Here is a 20,464-nt window from a genome sequence, read left to right on the forward strand (position 1 = left end):
TGAAATTAACCAAAGCCTCAGTGGGATCGGCCTTTAATCGAATGGAATGAATTGAGTTGTCGCTTTTTAAACGTCAGTGTTTGGCTTGCTGTTTCATGGGGAATTGGCTGCGGTGACGTGGGTCCATTAAGCACACTATATATAGGTGGAGCGATCAGACCTCAGTGCCGTAAAGCAAATTTAATGTCTTAACCCAGCGGTTCCCAACCTGGGGTTACTGAGAGAAGGCATTGTTTACATAAAGCGTTGATTATATTCTTTCATAGCCTAACAGTTTTTTTTAATTCCTTAGTAACAGAATTCACTTGTTGAATGGTTAATGTGCAAATGTAAGAGAGAGAGAGAGAGAGAGAGAGAGAGAGAGAGAGAGAGAGAGAGAGAGAGAGAGAGAGCATGAGTCTTACATTTTTGTAAGACAAAAAGGGAAAAAAATGTTTGCCATTTGGAATATGGGGTCAGGGAATAAGGGGATTGCTGTAGAAAAACGTTTGGTCTATAGTCTGGTGGTCTTAGTCTATCTTCACTGCTGTACAGTAGGTTGCAGCCCTACCGTGGACTCAAAATGAAGTCCATAATTTTATAGCGGCACCCTTCACCGAAGCAAATAAATCTTGGTGTTAGGTCTGCCTGATGTGCATGCACTCTACCACCTAAACTGCACTGCACGATCCTAGCTCTTTGAAAGGGGACTGCACATAGTAGGAACTCAGATTGAACAATAAACAAATCAATAAGCAATCAACTTGATGCTTTAGGAGCATGGATGGGTTGTGAGGCGGGAAAGGATGTAGAGCAGGGGTGGGGAACCTATGTCTCGAGGGCCATTTGCGGCCCTTGAGGCCGTTTTATCCGGCCCCCGATATAGTTTTAACGCTATGCAGCTTCACATGAAATATGACATATTTTGTAAAGGAAACTTAGAAAATACATTTACAATACAATTAAGTTATATTCAGGGGACCTAGAGAAGGTGGGGTCTGTTTCAAAGGTGGCTACCATCAATAAACGCCAAAAGTGCAGGGGGAAATCCTGGTTTGTGTTCATAATACGCCCTTGGAGGACTTTTATGGCCCTCGGATGAATTTGAAAAAGAATGAAAAAGGTTCCCCACCCCTGATGTAGAGGCTGTAATATCACCAGCTGTTACTGTAAGAAGAAACCAAGGAGTACTAGAGAAAGTGGGTTATTCTGCAAACTAGGTCTTACTACTTTCATGGCACTGTTGAGAAATCTTTTCCTTTAAGTTCATGAGCAGGCTTGACCGTGCAACAAATGAGCTTATATTGCACAATTAGTTGATCCTAGCCGTAGCTCTGTAAGGTACATGTCTATGATCTGGTAACACTGGTATGAGTGCCTTCATTAAGTTCCCCTTTCTATTATATGTATATGAATGTGCATTGTATTGTATTCATGATATATGCACAAAGGTTTCCACTGTGGGCCCTGAGCCCGTGATAAAGTTTATATATATAAAACGAAGAACATGTTTTTGCCAGTTACAACTCTTGTGCATCTTAACTGTAGATATAATAGCATCATGTGTGGTGATGTGCTTGTTGTTGTCTATTTCCAGGGACACCACAGTGGTATGTGCGTACTCGATTGAGGACATCGACCAGGTCTTTGCCACATCAAAGCTGAAAGGCTATAACAGCCCCCTGACTGGACCCCGGCCAGGAGCAGTGAGACTTTCATTTTTTCATAAACCCTTGTAATGGCTAGCGAATAGCTTGCCGCACGCCCTGAGTATTGCCTCAGACACAAGATGAAAATGATCACACAATGCTGAAAAACAGGGTATTATGAAACATGGTCAATCCGATCTAAGTCACATCCAAACACTCAAAAGAAAAATGGCTTCCAATGGACTGACTGACCAACTGACATTCAGTGTCTTATAGAGTCACATACATTGGTGGTTGACGTGACGCCTTGTCATTGGTGAAAAACCTACAAAACTGTTATTTTTCCTTTAAAAAACAAATATCAATGAAAGAAGATGTGGTACATATGTTTCATTTTAGTCTTAAATGAGAGGAAACTTTTTTGTTAAGATTTATGTAAAGGTTCATGTCAAATATCCTGCGGTGTGACTGTAACATTAATGAAACCTGGAATATAATATATAAATATAAATTAACCAACAACATTTTGAATAATGTATGAAACATTTGGCATGATTGCATAAATATTAACTTTATATTAAGATATGTGAATGTGAAAAAAACTCAAGACAGTAATATTAACTACAAGTTCAATTTCGTAACACAAATTGCGTCCTGTGGGGTGACATGTACGTCAATGTTTGTGAACGGGCAGCTGTATGGCCAACTACAAGGGTCTTAAAGACTGGCTCCTAACCAGTCAGTACCTCAGTTATTGGAGAGTGCTGTTGAAGTTTATGGTGACTATTAATCTCTTAATATGCAATTTTCTGTGACACAATGCTTAGGTTCATTTTATGGTGTCCTGTGGTGTGACTGATCTTATAGAAGGAAAACAAATTTTTTTATAAAAGAAAACACATATTAAGATTAAACACAGTATCATTATCAAGTTAGCATGAGCTCAGATGTCAGTCATGTATACAAAATTATTAAAATGGCCATAATGCAGTGAATTTCCTGTGGTGTGACTTAATTTTCCTGCGGTGTGACATGCCTATGCAATGTGTTGATAAAGGACACATTTTCCCAAAAATGGCAAAAATAAGGCGAAATTCCACGGACCACTAAGTGCTTTATTTTTTTCATTTGTTTTCCAATTTTTTCCATATTTTTTTCAGGAATTGGAATAACTTTTTAATTTTTTTTTAATTGTGTTACGCCCCTAAACGTAAACCACCCACATGCTTTTCTCTCCTGAACATAGGGCCACCATAGTCTTCTAATCACCCTAGACTGTTGCCAGTGACTCAAAGATGCATGGGGGTGGGCGCATGGGTATTTACTCTAGTCTACCTGTTTCAAGTCTTGTCTATATACCTCATCCAAGCACTTTAGCCACCTGAGTTTTCCTCTCGTAATAATAAAGTCGATTTTAACTTTGTCCACAGTGTACCATGAACTCCACAATCACACCTCCCAACGCCAAGGTTCTGGAGATGATGCGAGACCACCCAGAAATCGAGAACGTGATCCGACCGATCGGTGGCGCCCCTCTAGATCTGCCTACTGATGACCACTTCACCCACATTGTCATGGGCACAGCGCTGGCTGTCAATGGCGAACACTACAGCGTGGTCTACCTGGGAACAGGTAAACGTAACAGAGCAGAACAGAACAGAACAGAACAGAACAGAGCAGAACAGAGCAGAACAGAGCAGAACAGGGGTGCATTTCTCAATAGCATTGTTGCTCGGTTTGGAATTCAATTTCCCATAATGCAGCATTCTAATTTGCTAACTGGTTAGCAACGACGCTGTCAAGAAACGCACCCCAGAATAGAAGGCTGAGCTCATGGTAATTAATGCGTGGGGGTGGGTGGGGGAAGACGTCACGTCAGTAATCTTGGCTTCTGCAGCTAATTGAAAATGTTTCCTGCCATCCCCCCAGAGCAAGGAAAGGTCCTGAAGGTCTTGCACACCCCGGACGAGGCATTCATCATCTCCCAGTTCTCTCTCTTCCATAATGAGGGGCCGGTCCTGAGCATGGTGATAGACTCACAGAAGGTAAGTTATGGAGCTGTTTACGGGCACCGGCAGCTTGAAAGCAGGGACGCTGACAGTTTTTGGTAGAGCAAGGACAAATTAATCTGAAATGCCCCCTTCTCAATACATAGTACTATGTAATAAGAACCCAAAGGATCTGGGTCAGCTGACCCCCTTTGCACCCCTCTGTTGTCTTCCCTGGCTAGAAGACTACTAAAAGTTGCAACAACAGCTCAGCACATACAGTAGACAACAGATGTGAGAGAGCATTTTTCTTCAGAGGCTTGAATCAATATGCTATTTCAGAGACATTAATTCACTGAACCACTGATGCATTCCTTCTCGTTACCATGCCATTTGTTTATTCAAAACAAGGTCTTCTGTAAGTCACAGACGTTTTCTAATTAGTCCAGTGATGGCAGAAACACAGAGAACTTTAAAAGCGCGCTCTGATCATTGACAGCAGACACAGTGCCAGCAGTGTGAGCCGGGGCCGCCTACAGCTTCAACTAGTAGGCCCAAGACAAAATAGTCTGAAGAGACCCCCATACCCAAATATGTTCACTGTAATAAGGATCCTGTTCTGGACCTGCTCTCTTTCTGCGTCCGGGACAACTGACCGTTTTGTCACCCCCAGTCGGCTTCCCTAAGTGTGTGTCTGCTTGAATCTCAAGCCATAAATGTGTTTGCCTGTTTGTTCTCTCCTCACATCCCAATCGTCTCCCCCATCTCTCCTTCTTCAGGGTCACCTCTATGTCGGCACCTCCACCGAGATCCACCGCGTTCCGCTGGCAGACTGCGGTCGCTATGGCGACAGCTGTCGAGAGTGCATCCTGTCGAGAGATCCATATTGCGGATGGGACTCGGCGAGGAAGAGGTGTTTGGCCATCCCGCCCGGATACAACGTTAGCACTGGGTAATAATCACTGGCAATTATGGCAAACATGCTTCGAATGTGTCTGTTGAAATGGCTTTGCAGTCATTCGGACTATGATTTTTTTTATTTGACACCAAATGGGTTTTGAAATGAAAGTCATTATGTAATGACCTATTTTCTTCTCTCTTCTGCTTTTTTAATAGTACACTCATCCAGAACCTGGATCGTTCTAATGCCACAATTTGCGGAGATGTCAGAGGTAAGTATTACATGTAATTCAGTAAATGGTAAATGGACTGCATTTATATAGCGCCTTTCCAATTCTTCGAGCACTCAAAGCGCTTTACATTGTATGCCTCACATTCACCCATTCGCACTCACATTCACACACCGGAAGCAGTGGCTACCACGCAGGGTACAAGCCTGCCACCAGGAGCAATTTTGGGTTAAGTATCTTGCTCAAGGACACATCGATGGGGTCAGGCAGAGCGGGGCTCGAACCTGCAACCTTCTGGTTGCCGAACGGCTCCTCTACCACCTGAGCCACCACCGCCAGTATTCAGTGTTCAGTGTTAATTAATTTGCATTGTGTACATTTGAAGAGCACCTTACTTGTTAATTTGTGATGTAACCAATGCATTCTGTCAGTAACTCTGACTTATCGTCCCCCTTCTCCTCCTCTGATTGCTCCTGTAGCTATGAAGAGCCGGCCCACTGTGCCCAAAGACGTGGTCGTGGACTCCAAAGGTCCCGTCATGCTTCCTTGCCCTGTACGCTCCTACCACGCGACCTATCGCTGGGAGAAGGACGACAGCAACAAGCACTATCCCTGCACTCTCTCGGGCACCTCCTGTGTGCTGGCGCCCACGCCCGACACACCCATGAAGGAGGGCGTGTTCCGCTGCATGGCTGTGGAGGACGGCTTCAAACAGGAAGTGGTGTCCTATCGCCTGGTCTTCAACGCTAGTCCACTTCCTGCCTCCTTGGCTTCCTCGGTCGGTCTTTGCTCTGTTCTCTTGGCTGCAGCCAGCCTCTGGCTTTTGTAGATCTTGTTTTCTGCCTCTCTACTCTTCTCCTCTCCTTTCCTTTTTTTCTCTCCTCTCCCCCTCCTCCTCCTCCTGCCCACTTTGCTGAGTGATGGATGAGGCGATCTCGATGTTAGCTTCGCAGAGCAGAGCAGAGCAGAGCAGGTGGAGTAGGTTCTGGGTGAATGGAAATGGAGAATCACTGCTGTTGTCCCTCTCCTCTCCGTGTCCTCTTGTGTGTGGGGCTGTGACCTGCTTAAACGTTAGGGTTGTAGTACTTGAGAGTCTCGAATCTCGAGACAGCTAATTTATGGCCTTGGTCCTCACACTGTTCCCCAACCTGATTTTTTATTACATGTAAACTTTTCCTTCTGACATCGGTTAGGCACCTCAAGCTGATGCTCAAGCCCATTTTAACCCCCGTTATTTGCAAAGGAAACTCCCTATCCTACTCTGCATGCACCTCTCAGTCAACCGAAGCACAAAGTCAAGATTACAAATTAGTTAGCAATAATCTGTTTGATTTATTCAAAATGACATCTCTGCTATACAAAAAACAATAGGTATCTCTGAAAGGAAGCTAAACTGGCTACTATTTTGTGCATAAACAAAAAAGAAGAAATAGGCCTACTTGACAGCAGAGTCAGGTAATTTAATTTTGATATTCAGTAGATAACATCAGGTAGCTCTGTCAACAAGTTCCTTATTATGTTTGTAAGGATCCTATCTCCGAGGTGGATTAGAAGTTCGGAATATCATTTGAAAGATCGGAATACAATTTGTTTTGTTCTATCAAACGAAGGGCTTTTGCTCATCATGTCTTTGTATTGAAAAGTAAAGCGTGTGCCCCAGCTGAACAGGCATAGCCGAAAACGTATGACTCAGCCCTGCTTTCTGCAATGCACTCGCAGATGTTACTGGGAAATGATCTTGCTGCAAAATGTTACTCTGTTAGAGAATATTCTGCAAAAGGAGTTTCCCAAATGAGTGAAATTAAGCATTTAATAAGCAAGGAGCAGATGCTTATAGATTTATTTGATGTTACTTTTGTCAGTATTAGCTGTTTTCCTTTGATGAGATATGAAATTGGACACCTTGTATATGTATATTGGTATCATGAACATATGAAACCTGAGTTATTAAGTTGACTCTGGGCAGACTGTCATCATGCAAAGGCGTATTTATTTCACACAAGTGCATTCTGTGTTGAGGTGCGACACCTTTGCAAGTTAAATCATGCTCCTCAACGCTGCGAGAAGGCACTTTTGTCACATGACGAGGTTTGCAGCGTTTTCTTGCCATGTCTGTGAATTTCTGTTGCTGTGGCGAATTTCTGTTGCAAAATGTGAAGCTGATCTGCTGTGCCCTAACCAAAATCATGCCTAACCTGTCAGTAAAGCAACATTTCTTCAGCTTTACTTGTGCCAAGAACAGCAAAACAAGCAAGGAATGGTGAAATTGAGGCAAAATTGTGCCCTGACCCACAACCATGCCTAAACCTAACCTGTCACAGGGTGTTGTGGAGCACGAGTCAACATGCAAAGGCGTGATGCACACACGCAATAGACGGTTCAAGTCTGCGTGTCATCTTAATGCTCTGGTATGATGACATGTTGCTTTAGGGGTTGTGTCATGCAGCTCTTGTTCATTTGCTGGTCTATCTTACTTCTTTGTTTATTGGCGAAAAACCTTATTCTTTTTTAAATTCATAAAATGCTTGGTGCTGTAGAGGCTTGTTTCTATTGGCTGCAGAGGACATGATTTGAAAACGTTTGAGCTGCATTTGTACATTCAATTAACTTGTGTTCTTCCGATCCCTTTGCCCTGATTGTGCTTTCTGAAAGTCCTTCTTGACGAGTACCTGGGTCACCAAGGTCTGACTCTGTTCTCTTTCAAACTTTATCTCCCTTGTTGATCTCGTTGGTTTTATCTTGAACTTGGATATTATTTTTTTGACTCAAAACACATACGTAACTAGTAGAATGCTATACTTTTGGTTATTTCACCAACAAAGTCTAGAGTTTATCTGAGGTTAATACATTTACTTATGTTAGGTTACCTTTGTATTAAATTAAACAATAGTGTGCTGTACAACAGCTAAAGTTATCGCATCACAGTATGCATTTAAGAATACAAAACATGTATCACAAATAGATGATAGGACTTATTTTATACTTATACAATTTATGTCTTGTCTTGCCAAAACATAAAAGTTTTTGTATAATTTTCTAAAACTAATTGGAGTGCTTTGCGAACCTATCTTGGGATGACGCTACAGAAGGCTTGATTTCCCTTTGGCTTTGAATGGTTTGTATTTGGAGTGCAGACTTCTTTAATCAATTCTTAAACCTGGAAGACTTCCGTAATGAATGATGACACCTAACGGATCCTCAACTGAGTAATTGTGGAATCTAGAGGAGAGACTGGAACAAAAAGCCTTAACATACTGGGGTGCTCTCCCTAAGCACAATTCACAATAAGAGCAAGCTTGCCTCCTGATCCATTCGAGACATGGCTTTGTGCTTGCCTTAGGGCCTTTCTTTCATTTATGGTATTGCAAAGTACGGTGAAATCCAGAGGAGCTTATAGGTATCGTACCTATGTCTGTCACTGTGTCTAGGATATAGTCTGCCAACCTTGGCTTGGTAGACCGTGCCATTTGTCACATAGCTGTCATGCTTTGGCTTTTTTACCCAGTTGAGGTCATATTAAGTGAAGGTTGCGTTGGCTTGAGTAAATGTAGACTTGCATTTGTTTTTTGTTTTTGTTTTTTTGCTGTGAACGATGCTTGTGGTTATATAGACATCGATATATTACATACATATATATCATTACATTAAGTATTGTGTATTTTTCTGCTCTGCAAATGACTAATTTCCACCAGTGCTGCCTACAGTATGTGCATTTTCCCAAAAAGAGAACATACAAACAAACCCAACAGACATTAACTGTGTACTAAGGAGCCATGCATAAAATCACTAACATTTCTCTCCAAATGAATAATAACCACAATGGACCGAAAATGGGGTTATCTTCATAAGCGCTTAGCCACTGAAAGTACATTAGCCGTGAGGGGTTAAAATGGAGCATCGGAGAGCAGTGATGCCCAGTAGAGATGTTTTTTCATAAGTGTGCTAATGGGTTGTGCTGTAAAAATGGAGCAAGTCCTGTTATTTCTGTAACTATGTCTCCCATTACAGCTGACCCCAAATTACCAGTGTGGTTGTTTTTTAAATATATTTCATTTGATTCTCCATTCATTCCACCATGAGAGTATTATTAACCCGTCAGTAGTACTACGAATATCGGTGTGAAATAAACAAACAGATGTGTTTTTTGAATGTAACAATGACGATCGATGGACTTTTTTAAAACCTGTTTGTTCTTGTGGCTGTGTGAAGTGGAGCCAGCCCGCTTTCTCGTTTGTCAGTTTTGTTGTGCTATTAAATGCCAAAATGGTGATCATACTAAAGTGCCATAATGAAGTACAACTCTGTCTGGACGGCTGAGCTGTAGACTACTGGTCTTTGGGCCCAGACACTATAAAGCTCCATAGCAGAGCAGCTGCTTGTGCCTGCAGGAAGCTACTTAGCAGCCATAGGGACACTGTTAGCGGACCCAGGCTAATGGAGACAAAGTGCTAAGCACAGAAGAACATATGTGCTCTACTTGGCTAAGACATTTCAGAAACTGTGCCAAACTATTTACTTTTGCCTTCTTTTGTGCTTTGCCAGTTCAAGTATCCATTTATCAGTGTCCATTCACATTTGATTTAGTACCTGTCATACAAACATTTCCAGTAACAAACTTGGATATACACAATGCATTACACTAGATATATTGATCCTTCCTTCCAAATGTACATTTTCAGACCTCATTTGTCCATAAGATATTACACGAGGTTTATTGTTGCCCAGTGAAGAGAAATCAATGTAAGCAGTATGGAGTTAGTTCATTCAAGACAAGCTGTGTTTTATTAATATCATAAAATGCATACAATAGGTCCTACAAACTACACACGCAACACATTCATAACAATTTGGTCAAAGGTGCTTTTCTAATAGGGGAGTATGACTATGAGATGCTCCCTCACGTTACTGAACATGGAACAGTGCTAACTACAGCGGAAACTTGAACCATTCCGCAGTCAGTTCTGGGAATAGCAAAGAGAGAAATTTCACCATCAGACTGCTGTTATGTTTCTTCTTTTTGTAACGCCAAAAATTCTGATTCTGTTTTATTAGTTTTGATCTTTTAGTATGACAATTGCTTTCATTTTCATCTATATAATGATTGTAAAGGTCTGTGGTGATACTTTGTGGCCTCGTGATTTGTCATGCCATATGCCAAATAACATACCAGCATTTATTTATTTTTAACAGGACATATGTCTGTATTAAATGCAATACATCTACATATATTTGTAAACCATCAGCATTTGTTTCCCTAAACTGAAAATGTACAGTGGAAGAATAAAATGTGGAATAAAAAGGAATGGAATTCTCATTCATTTCCCTTATTTCCTAAGCTGTTTTGTACTTTTGATTGCATATTTTATGGTGTGTGTGTGCCTTACATTTAAAGCACGGTGTAATATTTTAGTAGTTAATTTCCAGAATTTGTGCTGCCCATTCACAGATGATACCTTTTTCATGGAAACTTATCACCACCATCAAATTTTAAGTATTCATTAAGACAGGGAAAATGGCGCTATTTATACTTGAAAAGGGGGATCTTCTTCATTGTTCACCACTTTATATATCCAGAAATAGACATTTGTAGCTACAAAAATGTACTGTACTTTGGTCATACTAGAAAGCAATAGGTCAGTATTTAGTAAATATTCATGAAAAGATCAAATTTGGCAGTAGGCATTTAAACAAAGAAGCTGCCAGAATACTCCTCAATCCTCACTGCTATTTGATCTGTTGCATTATGCATTGCACATCATGCAGGTGCAGTGTGCGTTTGGACTTGGCAGTTTGTAAAAGTCAGCCGGCAAACTAGAAAACTTCACAACAATGGATGATTCTCATCTAAGAGGCCTTGCTCATATACTGTACATACTAAGGAGTATGTTGGTCAGTCTATTGGAGACCCTGACTTGAGATTAAAAAAAAACAAAGGCTGGAAAGTACCTGAGAAAGTTTATAAGTTAGTTTTACTCCTGATATAACAGATACTGTAAGCAGCACCAGTAAAACTCACTATTCATCACAACTACACCAATGGTGTTTATCCAAAAACCTGTCCAAACAACATCCGCAGCCCCATAATGAACGCCGTTCCACCAGTGGAGTGCTGTAATAGTTATAGAAATGTTAACTACCATAGTACTGCACTACTATAACATAACACATGACTTTTAGTAATGCACTACGTCTTGGTCATTGCCATGCTGGTAATAGCAAATTCATATCGCTGTGTCCTAACGGGTTGAAAATGTGAATGTGAAGGCATATTTATTCAACTCATTTAAAACACTGAATTCTCATAGTCATCATCCCATAGTTGTTTTAATGACATATTCTACTGTAGTGTGTTGGAGACTGTTATACTGCATGAGGAAACACTTTCATCCACAGTGACTTATAAATGAGGGGTGATACTGTCTGCTCTACTACCACAGGAATAAGTGCTCGAGTACTTAAGTCATAAAACAGTCTCCAATAATCATAAAAGTTGTAACGGCCTGCTACAGTGTGTACTTACTAGGTCCCTTAATAGTGGTATGTCTTGGTGGCCTTATTTTAACATTACTGGGACAGCTGTGGCCTAATACATATACAGCAGGTAGAGAGTTGTTCTGATCATCGAAGAGTTCAAACCCCATGATCGTTAAGTGTGATGTGAAGAAGAAATCACTGTGGTTAGTGTGGTTGGTCTTGGTTGGATTCCAACAATCAGTAGGAAGATTAGTGCTGAGGGGGAATACAGTGTATAACCTGTGGTCTTCAGCATTCTCAGCCATGGTTGAAGTGTAATTGGGTCTAACCCTATCCTATGTACACTCGCTGCACCCAAAGAAGTCCACGTCACTTTGGATAAAAGCTAAGTTTAGCTCTGCTAAGTGTAATGTATTACGGTGGCTACAATAAATTGAATTAATAATAGGCACACAGCACTATGTATACTACACTGGGCTATCGGCCCAGAAATTTCAAATACAGGGTCTAAGGGAGTACAGATCCTGATGTGCATATAAACTGCATAGACCACCTATAGCCTTATGTTCAGGACCTCAGAAACCGGGTTATTGATGCAATAGCCTACTTATGTATGTGACCTTATCTGGCATTTACGCACAGTAGCAGGGACGGATCCAAGCACATCTCCTTATCCACACTGTCCATCAGCGCCAGTGGTCATCACGGATGCAGACAGTGACCTTGGCCGTCTGAAAAATTGTCACTTGCTCACTTGGTGGTGCCGGTGTCAGCTCAACTGCTAGGCCTACACACGTCACAGCTTGGCAGTCTCACAAGACCTTTATCTGGCCAGAAATTCTAATCCGAGAAGAGAAAGAAATCTGGCCGGATGCCAACAATCACTACACCACACTGTTCCCACTCATCTTGGCTCTGGACCACCAGCACCAGACTTTGCAGCTTTTACAACAAGAGGAGGGGGAAAAAGGAAGTAAATAACTCTGTATAGTCCTCCCTCCCATCACTGCCTGAAAATGAAGATTTTTATGGAATACAATTATGTGCGCACTGCAGTATTTGTGTGCATAACCCACCCCCCAACCAGTGACTGGACTGTTCTCATATAATTGGAGCAGGAGGGGGGATAGCAAAACGTACGGCACTATTGCACTACGTATGATTGTATTGCCTTCCCTTAGTTCAGATGACAACAATTGTGTTTCTAGTCTTTGGTTATGATTGCTTTTAGAAATGGTGTTGATGCGCAGGAACTGCATCCATTTGTCTGTTTACGAGTTTCGTCCTGATTTGTGCAGCAAATAACCAGAAATGGGTTTAGCATTTAACACACTGACATTCCATGTAGGATTTCTTGCATAACTCACACTCCAAGCTGTTTTCTTTAATGAGCACTGTTTATTTTCCATTTCATGGCTTTCTGCACTGAAAATCCCTCAAAGGCAAACTGGCCCGAGGAGACAGGCTTCTTCAATGCAGCCCTGCTTGCTTGCCCATTTCCATGAGTCAGCATCTACTGTATAACGTGGTTAATGTGTGGGAGTATCGCTGCCTAGTGGCTACTGACTGATACTTCCCTAAACACCACAGACAAATGCAGCCAGGGAAGCAGGACAGGGGTGTGGGGGACAAAAAAGGGGTCAGTTATCCCGGGCCCAGGGGGGTGCAGAATCAGGTCCCCCCATTGCATTGTACATATTGAATTAGGGAAGCAGCAGCACGCTAAGCCCACCACATTTGGGCTTTCATGCCCGCCCCATGGGGACCTCGGTTCGAGTCCGGAAGGGGTCATTTCCCAATCTTCCCCCACTCACTTCCTGTCAGCATCTCATACTATCCTCTCAATAAAGGCATAAAAAGCCACTTAAATGTATACAGTATATATAGGCCTATATATATATAAAAAAAAGAGTTAGGGGAGCCTTTCAGATGACTTTGTATCGGGCCTAGGCGAAGATGTCAGCAACCCTGGATGCAGCAGTGTACCGTGCGCTCTGCCTGCCTACAGTATGCAGAGATTAGTCATCTTGGCGCTAACCTGACGGATCTCATTATCCTTCTCTAAATATCATCTTTCAAGTTTTGACTCACAGGCCAGACCCCCTACACCCCCCCACCCCCTGCTCCTCGCTGGGAGATTATCGAAAAGTGAGACAAAGCGAGGATGATTCACAAAGGAAGGGATTTGTAAATAAAATAATGGCACCATTCAAATGTTGAAACACTGCCAGAACGAGCGGGATGGAAATCATAGAGTAGGCCTAACAAAAAAACCCCTCTGCAAACGGAGAAGTGGGTCCCATGGGAGTTATGCATTCAAAAATAAAAAAGAAACATCTGAAGTATGCTGGAGAGCTGCTACCAGTCACCCAGGGGTCCAAGGCTGCAGAAAAAAACACTGACCTCTTTGTTCCCCCATGTCGGCTTCCCTCAAGGAAACAATCAAGACAGTGACAGCAGGAGTGGAGAAAAGGATTAGAACATCACTGCGAACTGGCCACATTGGAAATGTAAAAGCCCAGGAGTTTTATTCTGATAATTCCCATTGAGCAGAAATGGTTCACAGTTCAAGGTCATTGTCGTTACAATGGCAAATAAAAAAGATATTCTATATTTGAATGCTACGTTATACTGTATGTCTGAGGTCTGAGTGCGGTCTAGACTAAGTTTCTGAGCCTGTGCTTCAGAAGTTGGAGAGTGGGCACAGTCAACTCTCATGGAGCATTTAAAAATCAATACGAAGCACACACACAGAGTTGCAGCGGCACAGCTGAAGCTGTGGAGCTGAACAGGGGCATAGACACTGACCCACTACAGGTGCTGTGGGTGGAGAGAGAGAGAGAGAGAGAGAGAGAGAGAGAGAGAGAGAGAGAGAGAGAGAGAGAGAGAGAGAGAGAGAGAGAGAGAGAGAGCAATTCACTAATGTGTCTTGCTTGAAGCAAACACAGAGGAAGCTCTTTTATAAAGCAGTCTTGCCTTCACACACGATTGCACAGAGGAATGATCTCTCCTTTGCATTCTCAAGCCGGTCTGACCCGATACCTACCCGATACCATACCTATTTTTGCCAGGTCACTGTTCATTCTAGAGCTCTAACAAAATAAATAAACATAACCTACTTTATTATTGACTTAATCATTGTCCTTTTTCATGTCATTTGCTTTTCCCATTCTGAGCTCTTGAGCAGCCCCTATTCTGTCGACTGGTCAGTTTGTGCAAATTTACTGTAACTGATTGGTCATAAAAGTAGTGCATTCCTTCATGCACAACACTGCCAGACAGATTGTAAAGCTATATTAGATTTCCTTCCACATGAAGTGGCAGCAGATTAAACATTGGGAGCAATATCATCCAGCACCATACATGCTGTATTACACATCTTCTGACTCTTTGAGGTATAGTGTTCAGAGCCCCTGTTTTGCACCCCATGTTCATGCCCCAAACAGATCAACTCTGCTCCCCTTTGCTACACAGGTGCAATATGTAAAATGCGAGGGTGTTTAAAGCACCATGGGCATCAGTATGTATAAGACAGACTGTGATATGGTGCATTGGACTTCAAAACCAGCAGCTTCAGGGAGCTGTGGCGGTGCCAGCTTCTGTACTGGCACCAGCACCCACCATTTTTCAATGTCAAGGACCATAAGTACCTTATATATTGGATTGAGAACAGCCACATTGCCCAACACTGCAGTGGCGGATTGATATTACTTGAATAATATAAAGTACAAACCCCAACTCCGATGAAGTTGGGACGTTTGGTAAACAGTGAATAAAATCAAAATGCTATCATTTTCAAAACATTCAATCTATTCATTAGATGGAGAATAGTGAAAAGACAACATATTAAGTGTTAAAACCAAGAAAAAATATTGTTTTGGGGGACATATGTACTCATTTCTAATTTGATAAATCCAACACGTCTCAAAAGAGTTGGGACGGGGACAATAAATGGCAGCAAATGTCGAGGAAGACTAAAAACAAAACAAAAGACAACACTTAACAGTTAAATACATTAACCGATGAGATGATTTTATATAAAAACAGTGTTAATTCCTATCTTGGACATGATTTCACCAGCTTAAATGGTGGGTGTATTCCTTGTCATGTTTTGCGATGTTTTCCTTTCTGTAGTGCTTACAGTGTGACAGGTCTTGACCAAAAAACACCATTTTATCACCTGCTGTTCCTTATGATGGAGCCAAACTGTTAAAACATAGTAGAGAATGCAATTTGACCTTACAATGTGGCAGTAATCGAAGATCTCCCTTCAAAATATCATGCATGAGTGGCTTTTCATGCTGTTTAAAACCCATTTATACCATTCAGCACTGTATTTAACTCTACAGATGAGTGAGAACATCTTAACCAATGCACTACTGCACCCGCATGCCATCATGGAGGCTGACTTTTGAAGTTAGCACTAACACAAGTTGGATGGTCCATTTTCACTGTAGCACAGGATGTGCAATGCTCTATTATTGTCAAAAAGAATGGACTTCTACAACTTCTGCTGACTTCTGTAAGCAAAGGACAGTTTCCCATGTATTCTGGGTCTATTTCAAGTGAGCTCAGGTGCTTAGGAGAATGTTACACCCCTGTATCATTTGCATGCATTAAGCATTCTTAATATGGTCAATTTTCAATAGCTCTAATTCCTGGAGTGCTTGAGTGAGACTACAGCCAATATATATTTCATGATGTCATGAACCTATACAATGATTTTATTAACAAAAATATGTCTTATATACACTCAATCGTGGTAAATCAAAGGGAATTCAAAAATGTATGTAATAACTATGGTAATTATTCCCTTTGCATCTTTAATTCTGAGTGACTCAGCCTCTCTGTGATGATCTTATACCTGGACACCTATATTGTCTGTCAGTACAATTCATTTTGAAATGTTCTTCTTTGTTGTTTTATCTTATTTGGATGTTTACTAAATTTCACTGATCCCCGTCCCAACTCTTTTGAGACGTGTTGGATTTATCAAATTAGAAATGAGTACATATGTCCCCCAAAACAATATTTTTTCTCGGTTTTAACACTTAATATGTTATCTTTTCACTATTCTCCATCTAATGAATAGATTGAATGTTTTGAAAATGACACCATTTTGATTTTATTCACTGTTTACCAAACGTCCCAACTTCATCGGAGTTGGGGTTTGTACATTTATATGTTAAGTCTATTCAATTGTTAAGTCTAGATGGTTGGTAGAATGACGTACTGCTGCAATATGGATATTTACCTTTGGGCACAGATTGCTTGATCAATCAACCTACCAATCGATGCTGTAGGCTGAGCTCCCTGTCCAAGTTGGGAAGTTATATTGAGGTAATGCTTGGAGAAAACGTGAGGGAAAGAGGTGGGTATTCAGACAATGCTTTTGTTAGTTGAGATAAGCGGTATCGAAAGATGTTCCACTCTCCAAGGTGTACTTTGTACTTTTGAACATTTTTTGCTGATCATTTACATTTAGAAACCGTCTATGCACCAAGGAAAAGGGGAAACAGAGCACACAGACTAGTACATCCTGTAAAACCACACTTTATGCAAAATGAATTTGAGATGTGATTTAAAACCTCAACTGCTATTGACATCATTCCTCAGTGCTGGATTTTACACAAGTATCTGTCATCGTGCTACCCCTTTGAGCTTTTTCTTTGATCTCAATGCATCGCTTCCTTATCTTGTGTAGAAACATCACCAAAGCAATCTAGAGAACCACCAATTCAACGGCTACTTTTTCTTTGAAAAGCATTTAGATATCTTATCAAATATTTGTTGTCCTATAAGATACCTCCGTTACAAAAGTAGAGCATGGTGCGTTGATGCCAGTGTGTTTTAAATAAACAACATTTCTGTCTTCCTGATGCAATCTCCTCTGCAGCAGGTCCTCTTGAGTCGTGCCTGGACTACTCATTCATCTTTTGGCAAATCCCTGTGTCCCTCTGCCCCTCCCCCTCAACCGCATCCCTGTGTCTTATCCATTTTGTCTTTCATCACTCTACCTTTTTCCAGGCCGATCTAACGCATTGCTTCCCTGTATTCCTTTTTTTGGTGCATCTCAAGTTAAAATATAGATGCTTCACTGTTCCTGTCACCAGGCCTCCGTACATTCCGTACAGTATGCCTTGAGAAGATGCCTTTTGTTAATATGGGTCATGTTTTTATGCATTATAAATAAAGGACTGCAATTTTTCAGCAGTACAGCACACACACACACACAGACACACACACACACACACACACACACACACACACACACACACACACACACACACACACACACACACACACACACACACACACACACACACACACACACACACACACACACACACAGACAAGACCCCTTTAAGCAAATACCAAAGTATCAGAAGGGCATGCAAGTTAGCATGTCTTAGATATGATTTACAGTAGGATTGATCAAGACAGACATTAAACTCTAGTGATTAACAAGAATACATCATCTAATCATAAGTGATTTTCAGCACCACCACCTGAGGAACTACATTCTGATTAGTTAGTGTCAGTTTTTTTTCTGTATTCAAATAGAGAAACTATTCCCAAATAAAAGATCACTACTAAAATGATGTCCAATTTTGTCTCATAACCAAAACCTCTCCCACGTCTTCTCTCCACACTCTCTCAGTCCAGTCAAACAAGGACACATTTCTGCTTGTTTGGAGCATATTGAAAATCACTAGAATGGAGGTTGAGTTCAGTTAAAATGTTAATTAATTGTTGTTGATATTGATTTAAGTGATAATTAAAGTCGAAATAATAAGGACAGGGATTTACAAGTCCATGGAATGTTCTTTGCAAATTTAGAACAAATAGGCCTATTACAACAAGAAGACCCATGTACAAGCTACAAAAATACAGAAGAATCCTTTTTAGGTCCAAGCATGATACCGATCTATGGTATGTCCCTTTAACCTGCTTTTGCTTAGGATGCAATGTCCACATGTTAGATAGTGGCATTTACTGTAACGGGCACGAGATAATATCGAACGTTTCTTCTGCTCAGCTACATGTGTTCTGCAAAAGGTCATTGAGTTTTTTATCACCGTTCTTTATCACTCGGCACTTTCGACAGAATTAATCCATCACACACACACACACACACACACACACACACACACACACACACACACACACACACACACACACACACACACACACACACACACACACCACGTTCATGTTCAAAAACATAATTAACAGTGTTAATTACTTCTACAGAGGGAAAAAAAAATCCTGCCTGGCTTTCAGATCAAATGACCCGTCCTGTCTAACTGCTTGTCAGAGGTTATAGCCACACTGGAGGGTGTCGTGCTCTTGTCTTCTCTACAGCAAGAGGTCCGGAGGAGTGTCTCCAAGCTGCCTCAGGCATTATCTACATCAGTCTCAGGCTCTGTCGGCTCAACTGGCCAGAGGTTGCCATATGCTGTACACTCAAACAAAGATGTCAAAATGAGTTATGGGCCAAACGGTGGGATTTGTCACAGAGTAAATGAATGGAGTGAGTGGAGTTGGCTCTGGCGGCGTTACACCCCTTCTCTCTCTCTCTCTCTCTCTCTCTCTTTTTTTTATTTTTATTTTTTTTTATTGTAAGAAAAAAATTAGATACAAACATTGAAAAAACGGGGTATCGTGCACATATTGATAAATAGAGGGGAAAAAAGCCATAAATAGCCATTAAGGCAATAGTTCTTTCAGCTTTTCTGCAGTTCAGTCCTTCAAGGGATTTAAAATAAAATTTCAGTTCTTTCTTGAAACAAACAAAAGATGGGTTTCTTCCTCCCCATTTGCATTTGTGAATATGGAATTTTCTCTCTCTCTCTCTCTCTCTCTCTCTCTCTCTCTCTCTCTCTCTCTCTCCTCAAGTCTGTGATAGCGACATCACTGAGGCTGTGTTATAATGTCAAAAATACGTTCATTGCGGCGGCTTGATGTTGAACTGTGCTAATATAATACACCATTTGGGCACATTGCCCGTTAGGACCGAGGTTCGAATCTGCCCTGGGTCATTTTACCACCCCTACCTGTCTCTCTCACCCGACCATTTTCTGTCTTCTCTATGCTCTCTTGTCCTGTCTAATAAAAGCACACACACACACACACACACACACACACACACACACACACACACACACACACACACACACACACACACACACACACACACACACACACACACACACACACACACACACCAATAAATAAATGGAAAAACAACATGCACTGTTCAACAATGTTCTCTCAATCATGACAGTGTTCAAGTATTAAAGCCACATCCACATTAAAATATTTGCTGGTATTACCAACTATTACAAATTGAACCTTTGCCATGCAATTTGAGAAGATGTCTCATGTGAGTTTATTTCCCTTTGCTGACAGTTATTGTGTTTTAAACAGGCTGTAGCATAATAGACAAATAGAAGCCAGTCAGCTTGGTCTGACCCATAATATTGGGTCATATACCTGTATAGGTCATCTCTGAAGGTGAGCTTTTACCTCATGCAGCTGCAAGAAGGGCATGTCTAGACATGATGATGGCTGTTTTGTTGTTGTTGTGGTTTTTGCTTTACCTATCAATCTGCTTGACATGAGCTATAGAGTACCTGAGGATATGTTTATAAACACCAGTTACATGTTTATAAACACCAGTTACATTGACCTCTCCCAAACATCAGCATATTCTTATTCACAAGATGACCCCTTCCTCCAGATAGGCCTACTAAAAATGACCATGTCCAAAATACTACAATGTTTACATTTTCATTTAAAGTTTTCCCCTACAATGAAGTTGCACTTTCTAGATGCTGCAGCCTACCTCTTCAATATTTATTCTCATGTTCAAAACTCACCTAGAACCAGTCTTCATCCATACTGCATGCATCACTCAATTGCAAAAGGGAAATCGGTTACACGTCATGCCTACTTGATGCCATGACAGAGTCATAGGGTGAACATTGGTAAAGTGGGACAGGTAACATTTTATCATCAATATCTTCATGTTGCTTTACTGTAGCCAATTAAATCTTTTGGACATATTTCCTCTAGCATGTAATGTTTAAAGTATAATATTAAGTGTGGTTGTGATGTCTTCCTGGGGTGTGTGATAACATGTCATTCAAAGGCTGAACCAAAAAAACAACGATTTTGAAAATGATAGCAATCTGAGGTCAATAATGTTAAGGGCCTAGCACTTTAAATATTGATGTTAGGC

At 41.2% G+C, this 20,464-nt stretch overlaps 1 protein-coding gene across 1 annotated transcript in view; it reads left to right on the plus strand.

The window, feature by feature from the left end:
- si:ch211-113g11.6 (uncharacterized protein LOC559008 homolog) overlaps positions 1-5,575 on the plus strand; it is a 17,359-nt gene extending 11,784 nt beyond the window's left edge. Inside the window, exons 9-14 of the mRNA XM_063198211.1 lie at positions 1,577-1,685; positions 3,059-3,260; positions 3,558-3,673; positions 4,396-4,568; positions 4,733-4,788; positions 5,226-5,575. Coding sequence (XP_063054281.1) covers positions 1,577-1,685; positions 3,059-3,260; positions 3,558-3,673; positions 4,396-4,568; positions 4,733-4,788; positions 5,226-5,575 — 1,006 coding nt within the window. The remainder of the gene's footprint in view (positions 1-1,576; positions 1,686-3,058; positions 3,261-3,557; positions 3,674-4,395; positions 4,569-4,732; positions 4,789-5,225) is intronic.
- The last annotated feature ends 14,889 nt before the right edge of the window (positions 5,576-20,464 follow it).

The sequence above is a fragment of the Engraulis encrasicolus genome, chromosome 5, assembly GCF_034702125.1.
Source record: "Engraulis encrasicolus isolate BLACKSEA-1 chromosome 5, IST_EnEncr_1.0, whole genome shotgun sequence".
NCBI classification, from domain to species: domain Eukaryota; kingdom Metazoa; phylum Chordata; class Actinopteri; order Clupeiformes; family Engraulidae; genus Engraulis; species Engraulis encrasicolus.